This window comes from Enhydra lutris, unplaced genomic scaffold (genome assembly GCF_002288905.1).
Source record: "Enhydra lutris kenyoni isolate GAN:26980312 unplaced genomic scaffold, ASM228890v2 scaffoldscaffold9, whole genome shotgun sequence".
NCBI classification, from domain to species: domain Eukaryota; kingdom Metazoa; phylum Chordata; class Mammalia; order Carnivora; family Mustelidae; genus Enhydra; species Enhydra lutris.
Window position 1 is genome coordinate 30618493 of NW_019154093.1, and position 16737 is coordinate 30635229.

At 40.2% G+C, this 16737-nt stretch overlaps 1 protein-coding gene across 1 annotated transcript in view; it reads left to right on the forward strand.

The window, feature by feature from the left end:
- Positions 1-16737, forward strand: part of LOC111142889 (PATJ, crumbs cell polarity complex component) — a 372385-nt gene that overhangs the window by 330036 nt on the left and 25612 nt on the right. The window contains exons 34-38 of the mRNA XM_022496281.1: positions 6231-6424; positions 8960-9107; positions 10202-10288; positions 13738-13852; positions 14581-14618. Coding sequence (XP_022351989.1) covers positions 6231-6424; positions 8960-9107; positions 10202-10288; positions 13738-13852; positions 14581-14618 — 582 coding nt within the window. The remainder of the gene's footprint in view (positions 1-6230; positions 6425-8959; positions 9108-10201; positions 10289-13737; positions 13853-14580; positions 14619-16737) is intronic.

The window sequence follows — 16737 nt, forward strand, 5'->3', positions numbered from 1 at the left end:
GGTGGCTCAGTCCTTAAGCCTCTGCCTTTGGCTCAGGTCATGATCCCAGGATCCTGGGATCGAGCCCCGCATCAAGCTCCCTGCCCAGCGGGGAGCCTGCTTCCCCCTCTCTCTCTGCCCCTGCTTGTGTTCCCTCTCTCGCTGTGTCTCTCTCTATCAAATAAATAAAAATCTTAAAAAAAATTTTTTTTAAATATAAATACGTAAATAAAAGTTTTTTTAAAAATACTAGCAAATAGAATTCCTTTACTGAACTTGATCTACAAAGTCTGTTCACTCACTGCCTTGTACTTTATCCTCATTTGTCTCCCATTTAGCAGAAAGTGTACCTTTTTTTTTAATGTACGTTGAATAACTGTCATCAAAATCATGGCATATTATCTAAATCCGTGAAAACTTTTTTAAAATTAAAGTTATGTAGTTCTAATAGTTCTATAATCCTTGTATCAAATGAGAGTGTACAGTGTTGCAATTTTACTTTTTTGTGCCCCTCCATCATACCTGTCTAAATTCTCTCCTCAAAACACAGACACATATGCATAAACATGCACACCTGATATTTTAAAGACCTTTATTGCAGTTTTAAGTATTTTCTTACTCCTAATCTTTAAGTGGAGGTCCATGCCTTTCCTCTTTTGTCTTCTAGCTGATGAAAATGTAGAATATTCTCCTTTTAGTAGGTACGTGGTACTTATTAATAAGTCGAAATGATTAGCTTGCCTCTTTCAAATGCACTCTCAATTAGCAAAGGCGTTAAAGCCTTTTAAAAAAAAGAAAATGGCAAGGCAGGCATTGTCTGAACTAGGGAACGGATGAATGGCAGGTCAATGCCAGGCATTCTGGTAGGTGGAACGAAAGAGCTTTTTTGATGGTGTGAAACCTTTAGGCAACATTTATTTCTTTCATTGGTTGAATTTAATTGAACAGTTAACATTTTATGGTGGGCATGTGCATTTTTGCTTTGCAACTTTAATATAGTACATTATGAATGACATCATAGAATTTTGTTTTCCCTTTGGTGGTTCAAGTCTGCCTCCCAAGATGAAACCACAGATATAATTAAGGGCAGAAAATATAGGCAAGAAGGAGTTAAAGGAGAGGCCAGGCTCATTGCAAATTAAATTCAGGGTTTCTCTGCAGACTTTTACTGTGCTTCATCATTGGATTAGGACATATTCCCAGTACATTCATTAAGGCACAAGTGTATGAGGTTAGAAAAATAAGCAAAGACCTCTTTGGGAATTGGCTTGACTGCTTTAGCATACAGCACCGTTGTTTTAGTGGTCAGAAGTTTTGAGGGTTTTTTTTTTTTCCTCAGGTTTTCTGATTAACTGGTGTTATCATAATTGGCTTTGTAAAAAAAAAAATAGATTGACTATTCAAGAGTACAGATGCACACACGCCTAGATACTTGTGTGATCTGTAAGCCCACGAATGATTCTATAATGATCACTTGAAACTAAATCTAATATATGCATTTCCTTGATTACGGTGATGGTTGTTAGGTTTAAATGACATAAATTCACGTATACATTGTACACTTTATTTTTTTATTTTTTTTTTTTTTAAAGTTTTTTTAATTTTATTTATTTGACAGATCACAAGTAGGCAGAGAGGCAGGCAGAGAGAGACAGGAGGAGGAGGCAGGCTCCCTGCTAAGCAGAGAGCCCGATGCGGGACTCGATCCCAGGACCCTGAGATCATGACCTGAGCCGAAGGCAGAGGCTTTAACCACTGAGCCACCCAGGCGCCCAATTGTACACTTTAAATATACTTTATTTTGGGGCTCCTGGGTGGCTCAGTGGGTTAAAGCCTCCGCCTTCGGCTCAGGTCATGATCTCAGGGTCCTGGGATCGAGCCCCGCGTCGGGCTCTCTGTTCGGCAGGGAGACTGCCTCCCCCTCTCTCTCTGCCTGTCTCTCTGCCTACTTGTGATCTCTGTCTGTCAAATAAATAAATAAAAAGGATTCTATTTCTAAAAAAAATAAAATCTTTAAAAATATATAAATAAATAAATGTACTTTATTTCTTAATGTTATACCTCAATAAAAAACTTTTTAAAACTCTGTTTGTATTGGATAGAGCGCAGCTGTAGCTGCTGTCTTCCATAAAGGATATTCATCTACAAGCAAACACTCAGGACAGGTTAACATGAAGAAAGCAATTAAGTGGAAGGAGAAATTGAAAACTCAAACCATTTCCTGGCACCCAGCTGAATTATATTACCCAATATGGACTGATGGTCTACACTTCTCATTAAAGACGACCAGGACATAATGTAACATTGTGTGTCAACTACAAAGCTATTATTATTATTTTTTTTTATTGGTCAAGACAGGCTGTTCTTTTACCCCAGGCGGTACAAGAGTATATGGTGTGTTTAGTTAAGAAATAGCTGTTTGGTCAAGTAACATGTTTCCTTTTAAGCAGCTTAGGCCCCACATTTGGACTCCTTCTAGTTGTGGTTGATGTGTATAGATGCATAATGAAGCATAATCAGCCTGTGGCCTGCAGCTTTGCCTTAAGAAGACAGGCCAGCTTCAGTGGTGTATTTCAAGACCATGAAACCAGAGAATTCTGCACCAGTGCTTTCCAGACAGTAACTTTTCTGCTTAGGAGTACTCCACATTGGCAGCTGGCTTTTCATGGCTTTAATTCTGTCCTCATATTAAACTTAGGACAAGCCATGGGGCACCCGCCTGGCTCAGTCAGTAGAGCAAACAACGCTTATCTTGGGGCTATGGGTTCCAGCCCCACGTTGAGCATAAAGATTGCTTAAAAAAAAAAAACAAAAAAACTGGGGGGCACCTGGGTGGCTCAGTTGTTAAGCGTCTACTTTCGGCTCAGGTCATGATCCCGGGGTCCTGGGATCACATCCCACATCGGGCTTCCTGCTCCACGGAGAAGCCTGCTTCTCCCTCTCCCACTCCCCCTGCCTGTGTTCCCTCTCACAGTATCTCTGTCAAATAAATAAATAAAATCTTTTTAAAAAACAAACAAACAAACAAAAAAAAAAACCAACTGGGACAAACCAGATTTTGCATACAAAGATATAGTCCAGTAATGTTTTAGCATGGCAAGATTAATGATTCTATAATTAGCATAGACTGACTTCTTTCTGACTCTGCTTTTAAAGTCAGTCCCTCGGGGCACTGGGGTGAGGCTCAGTCTGTTCAGTTTCAGGCTTGATTTCAGTTCAAATCATAATCTCAGGGTTGTGAGGTTGAGCCCTGCATTGGGCTCCGCACTGGATGTGCTGCCTGCCTAAGATTCTCCCTTTCCCTCTCCCTCTGCCTTTCTCCACCGCCGCATACACACGCACGTTCAGTCTATCTTTCTAAAACAAACAAAGTCCCTCATCTAACCCTACCCCTACCGCCATTATCCTCTTCTATTTTTGTGCAAGTGGGAACAGAAAGAGTAGAAGGCTAATGCCTGGTTTTCCCTGTGAACTAAAATAGCAAGGAACTGCTGCCTGGTTTGGTGATTCTTTCCTTCCAAAGCAGTGATTCACCCACTTCCTCGTCCTACCCAAGCAACGTGATACACTCCCATTGACAGCTGGGGCCTCCTATGGCTCTTTGTCTCAAATAGGGAGCCCTGCTATTACCACTCCTACAGTCAGTGCTCTAAATAATGCATATAGTGCTTCTGTAAGGCACTTAAGGCAATACGTCACTCCACAATATTGAAGCTACACAGCGATATTTTTCTTAACAATTACTGGTGCATTTAGTGGTGCCTCTTGATAAGCAGAGGAGGAAATGAAAACTATGAACTTGAAGCAAATCACTTGGATTTGAGCAAGCATCTTAATGCTGGAATTTAATATAAATTGCTTTTATAATATTAGTTTCATGACAGTGCTTCTGATTGGATGTATAATTTGTTAGGGATTTTGAAAAGGTATTTTAGAGGCTGAAGAGACTTTACCTTCCACCCCTGGAAGTACTATGGTGCAGTGGATTAACAGAAGTGGTCTTGTGCGCCATCTATTGGAATATGGGAAAATAATCCGCTCAGGCCACATTTTCTAGAGGCGCTGTTTTCCCCCTTTGTTCTATGGATTTACCTCCGGAACACTGAGAATGCAGCATGGTCCTGAGTTAACAGTGGATGCTTGCGCTGGCAGAAAACAGTCCTGACTCGGGTTACTTCAATCCCTTGTAAATTCCCAACTTGTAACTTACACTGGGCTTAACTGTGGGCCAAGTCCTGTGCCCAGGGCATTAGAGGGTATACTTCAGGTAATCCTCACAACACTAAGTAGATACTGTCTCCAACTCATACAGGACACAGTTGAAGCTTAAGTAATGTATCTGAGGTTTCACAGAGTAAGTTAGAATGAGTGCTCAAACTGAAGCCCATCTGTATTTAAAAACCCATGCTTAGCCACTGTTTTTTGGTTTTAAAAACATTTTTTTTAAGTAAGGTCTATACCCAACGTGGTGCTTAAACTCACAACCCTCAGATCAAGAGTCACATGCTCTGCTGGCCAAGGCAGCCAGGCATCCCTTAACCACTGTCATGCTGGGTGTACTTAATCTAAGTGAGAACACGGACCCAAGATATACCAGAAGGATGGGGGGGTAGGGAGATACAGCTTGAAAATTAGGCTTTTAAAACATTTTTCTGGTTCACCAAATCAGTTTCAAAGAATAGCTCAAAATTCACCTTCTCCAGGAAGGGCTCATTGCTCTCTTCTCCCTTGTCTGTAACCATTCTTCATGCCCCAAGTCATTCATCTTTGGAATGTTAGAATTGGGGAAGCCTGAGACCAATCCCTCACTGGACAGATGAAGGAATGGAGGAGCAGAGATAAGCCCGACCTGCCCAGAACACAAAGAGATGGACTAGAACGTGGAGGAGGAACAGCATCATGAGAGAACTCTTCCATTCTGTTATACTCCCCTGGCCATGACCTGGGCCTATTCTTCCCTTTGGCTCATTTCCTAGCTGTGACCTTGATGGAGTGACCCATGACTCCCTCCCGTTGAGTCCTCAGCCGTTCTGCTCCTCAGTTTCTCCCTTGTGTTAAATCCACTCATCCACAGCACTGCCTGATTCTCTCTGTGACAGGGGCTCCAGGAACTCATTCTGAAAGGAAGTTGAGGCAGAATAATTTAGAGACTAAAGGTGGGAAGACAGTCTGGGTTCAAACTGTGACTCCTCCGTCTGCTTGCTATGTAACCTTCGTCAAGTCTCTTAGCCTTTCCATGCCTTACTTTCCTCGTCTGTAAAATAGTAATGGCACCTATTTCAGAGAGTTAGTGTAAGGATTAAATGACTAAATATTTATAAAGGGCTAATTCACAAGCACTACACAAACATTTGTTAAGTAAAAAATAAATAAGGGGCACCTGGGTGGCTCAGTCGGTTCAGCGTCGGCCTTCAGCAGACAGATCCCAGAGTCCTGGGATCCAGCCCCGCATCGGGCTCCCTGCTCAGCATGGAGTCTGCTTATCCTTCTCCCTCTCCCCCTGCTTGTGTGCTCTCTCACTCATGCGCTCTCAAATAAATGAATAAAATCTTTAAATAAACAAGTAAAGTAAGTAAGTAAGTTGGCTATGATCTCTGTGTAGCAGATGAGGAAACAGAGTCTTAGAGGTTACACGGCTTGTCCAGATTCACATGATTTGCCAGAAACAGAGCCATGGCTTTCCTCAGTGCTGTTTCCAGGATAGTTTGCCTCTAACTCATGTCCTGTTTGTTCTCACTCGGATCCAGGTTCAGAAGAGTGTACCTGAAGGGGATTTTGACACTGTGGAAAGTCTCTCATTTCCTTCCTACTTATTCCAAAGTAGTTGTGATGTTTGCAATTAAGAGTGAGGATGTCAAATTCAATAAGCAAATGGAGTCTAAAAATGCTGACCAAACACTAATGTTTATTTCCCTTTTGACCTCAGTTAAATGAGCCAGTCAGCCCTTTCCACCCGTCCTGCTCCCTCTCGCCCTCCCTCCCCAACTATGTTGATCCCATAGTAAGGTTCACAGCTGTGCAAAATTGCATTATTGTGTGTACTAACCTTTTTGGGGGTGGGAAGAGTATAAGAGTTAACCTCCCTTAATATGTGAAACAGCTACTACTACTAGTAGCCACTGCCTTGGTGCCTCGGGAATGGCTGGAAATTTCTAGAGGTTTTTCACCGGTTAGATTAAGGAGCTCAGCAGACAGAGCAGGCATAGAGGGCTCTGCTGTCAGCAGCCCATCTCAGATGCCCGTTGTTCCAGGTTAATGGGATTGACCTGAGGAGCGCTGGCCACGAAGAAGCCATCACAGCCCTGAGGCAGACCCCCCAGAAGGTACGACTGGTGGTGTATAGAGATGAAGCACACTACAGGGATGAGGAGAACTTGGAGATTTTCCCGGTGGATCTGCAGAAAAAGGCTGGCCGAGGACTGGGTCTGAGCATCGTTGGGAAACGGTAAGGAAATACAAGCTCTAGGACAGATTGGCCTGTCTCCCCGGAGGCCTAGGGAGCCTATGAACACCAGCAGAGAAAGTTTTATATAAACTAATGATAAGGTTTCTAAAATTAACCTATTTATAAATATTAGAGTGGCCTAAGTCATGTTTCAGCGCAAGATCTTAACCAAGAAAAGTGTGTCATATGAAGATAGAACTCAAAACCCAATCAACCCAAACTGTATTTGTTCCCATATAGAATAAGAACAGAATCAAAAAGGTTTTTTCAGGGACACCTGGGTGGCTCAGTCATTAAGCGTCTGCCTTTCACTCGGGTTGTGATCCCAGGGTCCTGGGAATGAACCCCACATTGGGCTCCCTGCTCAGCAGGAAGACAGCTTTCTCCCTTTCCCCTCCTTGTGTTCCCTCTCTAGCTATGTCTCTTAATTAATTAATTAGTTAATTAATTAATTTTTTAAAAAAGGATTTTTTACCTTGGAGTCCCTTAGCTCTGAGGCTTGCATGGGGTGAATCAAAGCCACCCTAGCCAAGAAACCGTTAATATCAACAGATACTACCATGTGAATTTCATGCTATGTTGCCTACAACTCGTTGGTGAGTTTCAAAAATTAGCTGAATAGATATATTTGAGAGACAAATGTAAATTATTCATTACTGTAGTTTTCATTAAGAAAGATGCCCCCAAAAGAATAACTTGCAACAAAAATGTAGGTGGATCCGTTGTTTTGAAGTCTGCGCCGCTTACCCATTTGATGGGCATTATCGAATAACAGTAGTAAGTCAGAGAAGTGATATCTTGAAACTGCAATTCCAGCTCCTGTGGTTTACTGGTTTTCGATATTTAGTGTGTCTTTATTCCAACAGGGCTGCAGGGTTTCCAGGTGACCTTATGGTCACCCATAAGGCCTTAAATGGTTATCAACCATCTTCTTAGGAAGAACTGAAGTTGGTTTTTTATGTATTATGTCCTGTGCCCTCACAGACCTCTGATGGCTAGCCTGATACTTTTTTTCAGCCATCCAAGCCTTTTTTTTTTTTTTTTGGATTATTTATTTATTTATTTATTTGACAGATCACAAGTAGGCCAGAGAGGCAGGCAGAGAGAGAGGAGGAAGAAGGCTCCCCGCCAAGCAGAGAGCCCGTGTGGGGCTCAATCCCAGGACCCTGAGATCATGACCTGAGCTGAAGGCAGAGGCTTAACCTGCTGAGCCACCCAGGCACCCCATCCAAGCCATTATTAAAATAAAAACATTGGAGACAATTTTTGAGAGCACTGACCTTGTGCCAAGTATCATGGTGTCGTGGTCTCATTCTTCAGCACCATTAAATCATCACTCTGAAAATGCATTTTAAACCAGAAAAGCAGAGACTCCTGTTTCTAAATAAACTCATCACACACCTGACAAAACCTGTGTTGAAGTTTGCTTCCTGGTTGTGACATACACGTGCCTGGGGAGATTCCGCGTAGAGGAATGGTTTTTTACTTTATTGTCTCCTTTTACTTTATTGTCTCCTACACTCTTCATACAGCACTAGTATTTCAGATTGAGTTTGTAAGGAACATTCATACTCCTGAGCCCAGAAATTTCCATTGTGAAGGTTCAGGTGCATAAGCTCTCATGTTCGTGATTCCTTGACTTAGCCGTTTCACAACGGTATCCGTTGCGCATTGTTTGCTGTAGCTAGTGAATGACAGTAACCTGTGTCTTCTTTATTAATAGTTTACTTATCATGAAATTAAAGAACATCTGTAGAATAGTATGCAGCCCTTAAAAAAAACAGTGAGGAACCCCCAAGTGCTCATAAAGCCCAATCCGAGGGTGTATCAATTGAAAAAGTAAAACAAAACTGGAAGAAAAAACTCTGGAGAAGAGTATGTGCATGGGTATCTGTTCACACACATATGCGCTGTATGTACATGTATTTGCTAATGTATACACAGAATATCTCTAGGAGATACACAAGAAAAAGTTAACATACTGGTTACCTCTGGAAAAGGAACTTGGGGGCTGGGGAACAGAGGTGAGGGAGACTTTTCGACCTCTTTCTCCACTTCCTACCCTCTTGAACTTTGAGACCTACATTTATTTACTCCTCAGACAAGTAAATATAATTAAAATCATAATAAGGGAAGGAATAGAGAGGGTGAGAAACTAGAAGCAGATCCTATGCTAATAATTGAGCTGATCGGTAAGAAAACAACTTGTATATTTTAAGAGTACTTAACTCTTACTTTTTAAAGTGAATTTCCATTTCATTTCACTTAAGATTATCCTCTTGCAGAAATGATGCCCTTGGACTGATAGAAATGAATATTACAGTAGGCAACATAAATATGTATAAACTATTTAAAGGGCAAGCACTCTGAGGTTTATCATGTGGGAAGTTAGTGGATATTACTGGATGAGACGGTTTGGGGGGACTCTTATTCCAAGCTTTAGGATTTAGTGAAACTGTATAGAATGTCGGTAATCGCAGACTGACTCAGGAATACTAAACCATGCCATTCCCCGCTGCTTGGTGGTATCCACAGAAATGGAAATGGAGTGTTTATTTCTGACATCGTCAAAGGTGGAGCTGCAGACCTGGACAGGAGACTGATTCAGGGAGATCAGATCTTATCTGTGAACGGGGAGGACATGAGAAATGCCTCACAGGAGACGGTGGCCACTATCCTCAAGGTGAGTCCTCAGGGTGCTGTCGGCCCGGCTGATATAACTGAAGTCCAGAGGGAACCGTTCTAATCTAGCTTGGTGATAAAGTGGGTTGACTTTATGCTAACTCTAGTTTTCACGAGAGAGCTAATCTCTGGTTATTTTACCCCATCATAAATAGCTTTACAAGAAAGCTGTTATATTGACTAACAGGACTGACGAGAAACCTCTTGGAGGATTTCTGAGCTACTTTCTCTGCTTGTGAGAAACCAGATACCCATGATTACCCTCTAAATGCTCTAAGTGCATTAGATGGGGGGTAAGTTCTCCCGGAGTCAAAAAATTCATCCTTCTCTCTCTAAAGCTATATTGTCATGAATGTACCAAATTCAGCTTTTATTGCTGGAGGGACCGTTAAAGATTATCTAGACCAATTCCTATTTCACAAATGAAGTTTGAAAAAGTAAAGCAGGGTGTCCAGGATGACAAGGATCTGCTTGAGTGGTTTTCCCACCACCGACGCAGTTTCTCACCGAAGTTGTATAGGCTAGGTTCAGAATTCCCTTCCAAGTGTCTCTGCCCCATGGACACAACCTCCCTTGGAGGAAATTGATTAATAAAAATTCTTGTAAATTTCCATTCAACTGTAACCAGCTGCATTTCACACTGTTTCACAAATAGCTGTGGAAGCTTTTGCAAAGACAAATGAACCTTGTTTATTTTAAAATCCTGATTTCCTAGCATAGTCAGCTATAAGTTACGACTTACGAGGAAATTTATTTGTAAATTATCTCTATGATTTTTCTGTCCTCCGTTCACCACTTTTTCTTCATTATTTCACTGCTTGTGAATACTTTCATCAGAAGGGAGAAGGAAGAGGTGAATTGAAATGTAATCCTCTTACCATAGGTAAAGAAGTCATGAAGTTAGGAGGTGAATACCATGGAGTCGATGAATTTTTGTTATTTTGTGTGAGGTTTTTTTTTGATTACTGATTTACCTTTATCCCCTCTTGTTTTCACCACCCATTTATAGTTCTTGGTGCAGAGATGAGTGGAAGCTCTGCCATGATAATTTAGAATGTGAATGCTGTTTCTCACCTCTCTTCTTGTCCTCCCAAGTGTGCACAGGGCCTGGTGCAGCTAGAGATTGGAAGACTCCGAGCTGGTTCCTGGACCTCCTCGAGGAAGACCTCACAGAATAGTCAGGTTGTTGATGGCTTCCCGTCAGACTGACTCACTCACCTATCCCCACTGGGAGAAAGCCCCCCATTTCATAAATGATTGGAAATAATGTGTACTAGACAGCATATTCACAACACCACGTTCAGTGCATTTTAATGTGTTTGAAATAAAAATGAAAGGTGGAATGGAAATTTGTTAATATTCATTAATCCCTAGATTTTTCTCTCCTTTATTGCTCACCAGTGTTTCCTTAGAACCACTTTTCTCGTCCACTAGTAGTTCTGTATTGCCTACGCATGCATGCATGTACACAGCTGTGTTTATTTTAAAAAAAAAAGAAAGAAAGAAGCAACATCTGGTGGCAATTTGACCCTCATTAGCACAACATTGTTCCATTCATTCAATTAAATATTGCTATAAAGTTAACTTGTGAATAGCCACTCACACATGCTGAGGGCAATTAATGGCATATTCCTAAGAGAGCGAAGTGTAGGGGGTTCTCCTCTGAGTGGGAGGCCTTAATGGGTGATATTTTGTAGGTCAGCAAACATCTTATGTTTATTTGCAAGGCTGATGTAAGTGCCACTTTTTGTTTTTAACAAAGTATATTTCAAAGTTTGGGGTTTTAGTTTTGTTTTCATTATAATGGCTGACAAAATCAAGATGGTAGACTACATGTTTGTCCCATTTGGTACATAATGAAGCTGTGGAAACTTAACTTGTGACCTCCATCTCCTTTGTGAGTTATAGATGGGCCTTATTTTGTTTTTTTTTTTTTTTTTTTGAGGTGAAAAGCATGAGTTTTGGTCTTCTCCCTGGTTGCCTTAGACTTAAAGCCTCTCCAAAGCTTTTGTTCAAAAGTCCTTCTGAGTTTGTGATTAGCCCACAGGTGTTTCTGGGATGCTATGAACTGCCTCCTTTGCTTCACTGGTGTTAGAAAATGGGTAAAGAAAAATACCATTGTTCAGCTAGGATCGCAGACTAGCAGTCTTATCTTAGAGAATCTGCAAAACATTGAAACCCAGTAAACATCATGTTAAGCTTAGAATATGTTTTCTCTTTCATTTCTGGCCAGTGCAATGAGCAGCAAATATCATGGGCACTAAGACTCAGAGCTGTGGTGGGACTCCAGGAACAAATGGTTGATGATGAGTCTGAGCAGACTTGTATTAACAGTGGAAACTTAAGATGCAAAAATAGTTGTCTCGGCTTCTTTCTTAGTGGAAGGTTTGCTTGTTGAGGGATTTCACTAAAGCCTTGTTGTACACAGGTTAGAATTCAGACTGAACAATACTGGGGATAAAATTTTTCTTCCTTGGAGAATATGGGAGGGCACCACAGAGGAGGCTCCATTGGATCTCACTCCACAAGGAGTTTGATAGGTTGAAAAGAGGGAGAAGGGATCCCAGACAGATGGAATAGCATATGCAAAATCACAAAGGGATACAAAGAATTCCAACATTTTAAGAAAAGTTTGAACTAAAGGATGAGGTAGTAGATAGAACTAGATTTCTGTCCTTGAGGAACATGTGTAAGAACGTCTTAGTGATTAATAAAGTTCACACTCAGGTTAAATATAGAGCTAACAAATTTAGAAGCTCTATTATTAAATGTCAATAAAACCATCATCACTATTTAGCTGATCTATGAACATGAGCTGTCCTATTTTGGAAACCTAAGACAAAGTATCAAACACTTTTATCTAACCTTCTTGCACAGAATATTTACCATTGGGGGTAGAAGTTTAATTCAGTTTTAAGAAAAATAGTAAATATGTTTTATCCTTACTCTATCCTTAAAATTTTGGCTGAGGTGATATGAGAGTCTGCAGTGATATTTGGCTCATTGAAAGAAGGCTCATAGCCGGGCTGTGAAAAGGAAATGTCTTCCATTATCCAGAACTGAAGACCAGCCCATGACCTGACCACAGAAAAAGAGGATCCCATTCCCAAACATTTCTACCTTCAGACCCTGTAGGGGCACAGATTTCTTTCTAGGCAATTATAAGATGGGGAGGTAAACGTCTTCTTCTGAGGGCCAAGGAGAATTACATTTGTTAGACTTGGCCTAGAGAAAGTGGGTTCATTAAGGGGAATCTTCTGTTCTTGGTCCACCGGGCCTCTTTTTTAAAAAAGTCTTTTCCCACCAACCAGAAAAGAGTGCCTGTATTCTGCAGAGAAAGGTGTATACAGAAAATCACTTGAGAAATCTTTTCCTTGGATAACTGAGGGAACCCCTCCAGGCACAGTTCATATTTATAAAGGCTGTGGTAAACACATTGTTCTAAGATTTTTTTTTTAGCAAACATTATAGTGTGCTGTACTCCCTCAATTCTGAATATTTATTATAGCACTATTGATTTAAATCCTATCCTTTCAGGAAAATATAGAAAACACTCCTTTAAATATATAAACCCATTGTGAAGTGTATGATGTCTGTAACTTACTTGAGATGAATTTTTAAAAATTGGTGAATAGATGAGTGGTTATGTGATAAAGAAAATCCAGCAAAATATTGATGGTGGGATCTAGGTGGCGTGCATATGAATGTCTACTGTATAAGTCACCTTTTCTGTATGTTTGAATATTTTCATATTTAAGAAATCAAAATATTAACTTGCATCAAAGAACTAAGAAAATGGACCAAATTATAATTTGTCAGATTATAATTGTGATCTTAGGTTTAGCTTAAAATTTTGAGGCAATTAGGCATAACCTTGATAATTTGGTAGAAAACATTCTTTATTCATTATTGGTTACTTTTTGGGTGAGGAGGTTTACATTATTTTCTGCATTGGAAAGGTCCTCCACTGTGTATATGATTCTTATTGACTAGCTACTAGCCATACATGACTATAAAATGTAGACCTCAAATATATATTTAAATGAATAAAAGGACAATAATGGAAGTGTAACAGATTGGGTTCAATTACCACTGACTCCAGGAAAATCTCTGAGAAAAAAAATTTAACCCATTCCTAAAACAATATATTCCCTTGGTATTTGCTGCTTTCTCCTATAACTGAGAAGAAAGTTTCTTTTAGTCAAGATTTTATGATAGTTATTTTAGCAAAATAGATCATGTAGTTTGGGTAATAAGGTAATAACTGTTGACTATAGCCCCAAGTGACATATAGTGCCATTAACTGATTATATATAAACACTAAAAATCTAGGAAAATGTTTTTTTCTTTCGTGGGGAGCAAGAAAAGCTTAAATTATTGCATGTTTTCTATCTTGATGATTGAAACCATATATAAAAGCTCATATAAGAGGGAAGGCAATGGAAAAATGTCAAATGGGATTGGGTTAGAGAGGTAAGAATGTGAGTAGGGGTCACTTCTGTTTTCTCTTTTAGCCTCTACAGAATTTTCTGTCACGTGGTTATGGCTACTTAAGTAATTAAAATATTAAGTCTGAATTTTTAAGACCAAGTCAGTGTCTGAGCACAGCTGACTACGGGCTTTCTTTCCAGGGAAGCCAACACAGCACCCACAGCAGCTTCCATCCCTCCCTGGCTCCTGTCATCACCAGCCTGCAAAACCTGGTCGGCACAAAAAGAGCTCCAGATCCTTCCCCCAAAAGTTCAGGTATGACTTACACACACCTCCAGCAAAACCATCCTGTGACCCCAATTTTTTAAAATAATAATATTTTTAAAAACAATTCTTCACCCTCAATTCAGATACGTTGAAATCTTCAAATATGTGCACCTAAGCCCCAAGCTTGATGAAAAGCCTGTTCTAAAGGAAGGAAAGCCATAGAGGCTCATTTTGGGAATGTGCCTTTAACTGTACACAAATCACGTGAAAAACAGGAAAGCGGAAATCGAAGCTACTTCATAAAGGAACTATTTCCCAAAGAGAAAAATTTCAAATGACAGGTCACTTGAGGAAAGTCAAAAACATATATACCTTTGCGGTTGGGGCAAGGCAAGGGGTCTTTTCAAGCCTTTCCTTGAGGAGAGGCTTGTTTTCTATTAAGGCAGGAAAATGTACAGTGACACAAAAATAACCCATCCCCCAAACCATTTAGGCTCATATCCCGGGCAGCTACTGGTACCTCCCTCAGCTTCTGTCGGACCACGTGGTTATGACCACATCTACCTCAGACAGAGGGCCTCTTAAAATAGCCCCTAACCAATAGTTGCCAGTTTGGATTTTGAGAAAGTATGTAATACCTATTTGTATTCTCTCTTGAAAGACCTAGAAAATGATACTATTTTCTTAATAGTAATATTTTTATAGGAGAATATTAAATCCTAGCTGTGTTATCTCTTTATTTTAAAAAGTTAATTGTGTTGCTTCATTATTTATAGGCACAGATATGGGACCAAGGACTGTTGAGATCGTCAGGGTAGGTCATTAATTTTGCTATTTTTCTGATTTGTGTTCTATTTCCCTTAAAATGTGTATTTTCTCCTCAGTACAATTTGTTCAATTGATACTGTGCTCTTTTAAGTTACTGAAGGCAATAAATGGTCTGTGTTAACATAAACAGACTTAGGAAAATACAGTAAAGCCACAGAGAGAACCATTGTGAATTTTTTGGTATGTCCCATCCACTGTGTTTTGTGCATGTGTTTAAGTTTTATGAAACAAACCAAAGAAAAAAAATGGTATCATATTAAACATACTTTGGTAGCTTGTCTTTTTCACTTTTTTTTTTTTAAGACTTTTTTTATTTATTTTTTTTTTTTTAAAGTTTTTTTTTTTTTTTTTTTTTTTTTTTTTTTTTTTTAATTTGTCAGAGTGAGCACAGGCAGATGGAGAATCAGGCTCCCGCTGAGCAAGGAGCCCGATGTGGGACTTGATCCCAGGACGCTGGGATCATGACCTGAGCCGAAGGCAGCGGCTTGACCAACTGAGCCACCCAGGCATCCCTAAAGACCTTATTTATTTATTAGAGAGAGAGTATGTGTGAGCAGAAGTTGGGGGGGGGCTGTGGGAAGGAGAGTATCTCAAGCAGACTCCACGCCAAGCATGGAGCCTGATGTGGGACCCGATCCCAGGACCCTGAGATCACAGCCTAAGCTGAAATCAAGAGTCAGACACTTAAACAACTGAGCTACCCAGGTGCCCCTGTCTCCTTCACTTTAAAGGATGAACTTTTAGCCATGCTAGTATTTTTTTTACAGCACACATCCTGATTTTTATCCATTGCATAGTATTCCATCGTATAAATGTGCTATACTTAAATCAACTTCCTCCTACTAAACAATTAGCACATTTCTCAACTTTTGCTCTTTTATTTTTTTTTTAAGATTTTATTTATTTATTTGACAGAGATCATGAGTAGGCAGAGAGGCACGCAGAGAGAGGAGGAAGCAGGCTTCCTGCTGAGCAGAGAGCCCGATTTGGGGCTCGATCCCAGGACCCTGGGATCATGACGTGAGCCGAAGGCAGAGGCTTTAACCCACTGAGCCACCCAGGCACCCCTCAACTTTTGCTCTTTTATAGCAACATCTTTGTTTTTCTTTTTCTGTCTATATCATCAGTAATTTCCTGAAGACTCATTCCTAGAAATGCAGTTGTTGAGTCAAAAGCCACACTTATTAAAGGCTTTTACACATACTGCTAAATCACCTTCTTGAGAAGATTGGGTGAGTTGTATTTAAATTCATAAAGTTGTCGATCCTGATTTTCAGACTCCTGTGCGATATCCAGAATATTGGAAAGTACTTTTATTTTGATCACTTTCAACCATTAAATTTGGGATTCAAGAAGTACTTACAAAGAAATGATGACCTTGTTATAATCATGGTTCAACTGCAGTGAAGAGATAACCCAGCACAGCTTAGTTTTCTGGAATCAATCATCGCTGTGTTTGAAGGCTCTCTACCATTTATCAGCTCTGTGACCTTCAGCAAATTATGCAAGTTTTCTCATCTGTGGCCTGGGGATGACAACACTTACCTCACAAGGTCAATCTTACTGTGTGGATTAAGTGAGATAATGCAAGTAGTGTACTTAGCATAGTACCTAGTGTGTCATAGATGTCCAAGAAGTGGCATCTGTTATTACTAACTACAGTTTGAAGTAAATCTCCTTCATTTGTTCCTAGTATCTTTCCACCAAGGGGTAACTCAGATGTTCCTATGATGGGAAAGTTAAATCTGCCAACGTGTACATAATTATGGATAAATTATGAAAGCATTATGATGGATTTGAACAAAGCCAAATTATTCCATAAATTTCTCCTCATTCCAGGGTTTATAAAATATCATTTTATAGGGGTGTCTGGGTGGTGCAGTTGGTTGAGCTTCTGACTCTTGGTTTCAGCTCAGATCACGATCTCACAGCAGTGGGGTCAAGCCCCATGTCAGGCTCCAACCTCAGCAGTAAAGTCGGCTTCAGTCTCTTTCTCCCTTTCCCTCTCCTTCTCCCACTCAGGCTTATAAATGGGTAAATCCTTTTTAAAAAATATAGATAGATAGATAGATAGATAGATAGATAGATAGATAGATAGATAGATA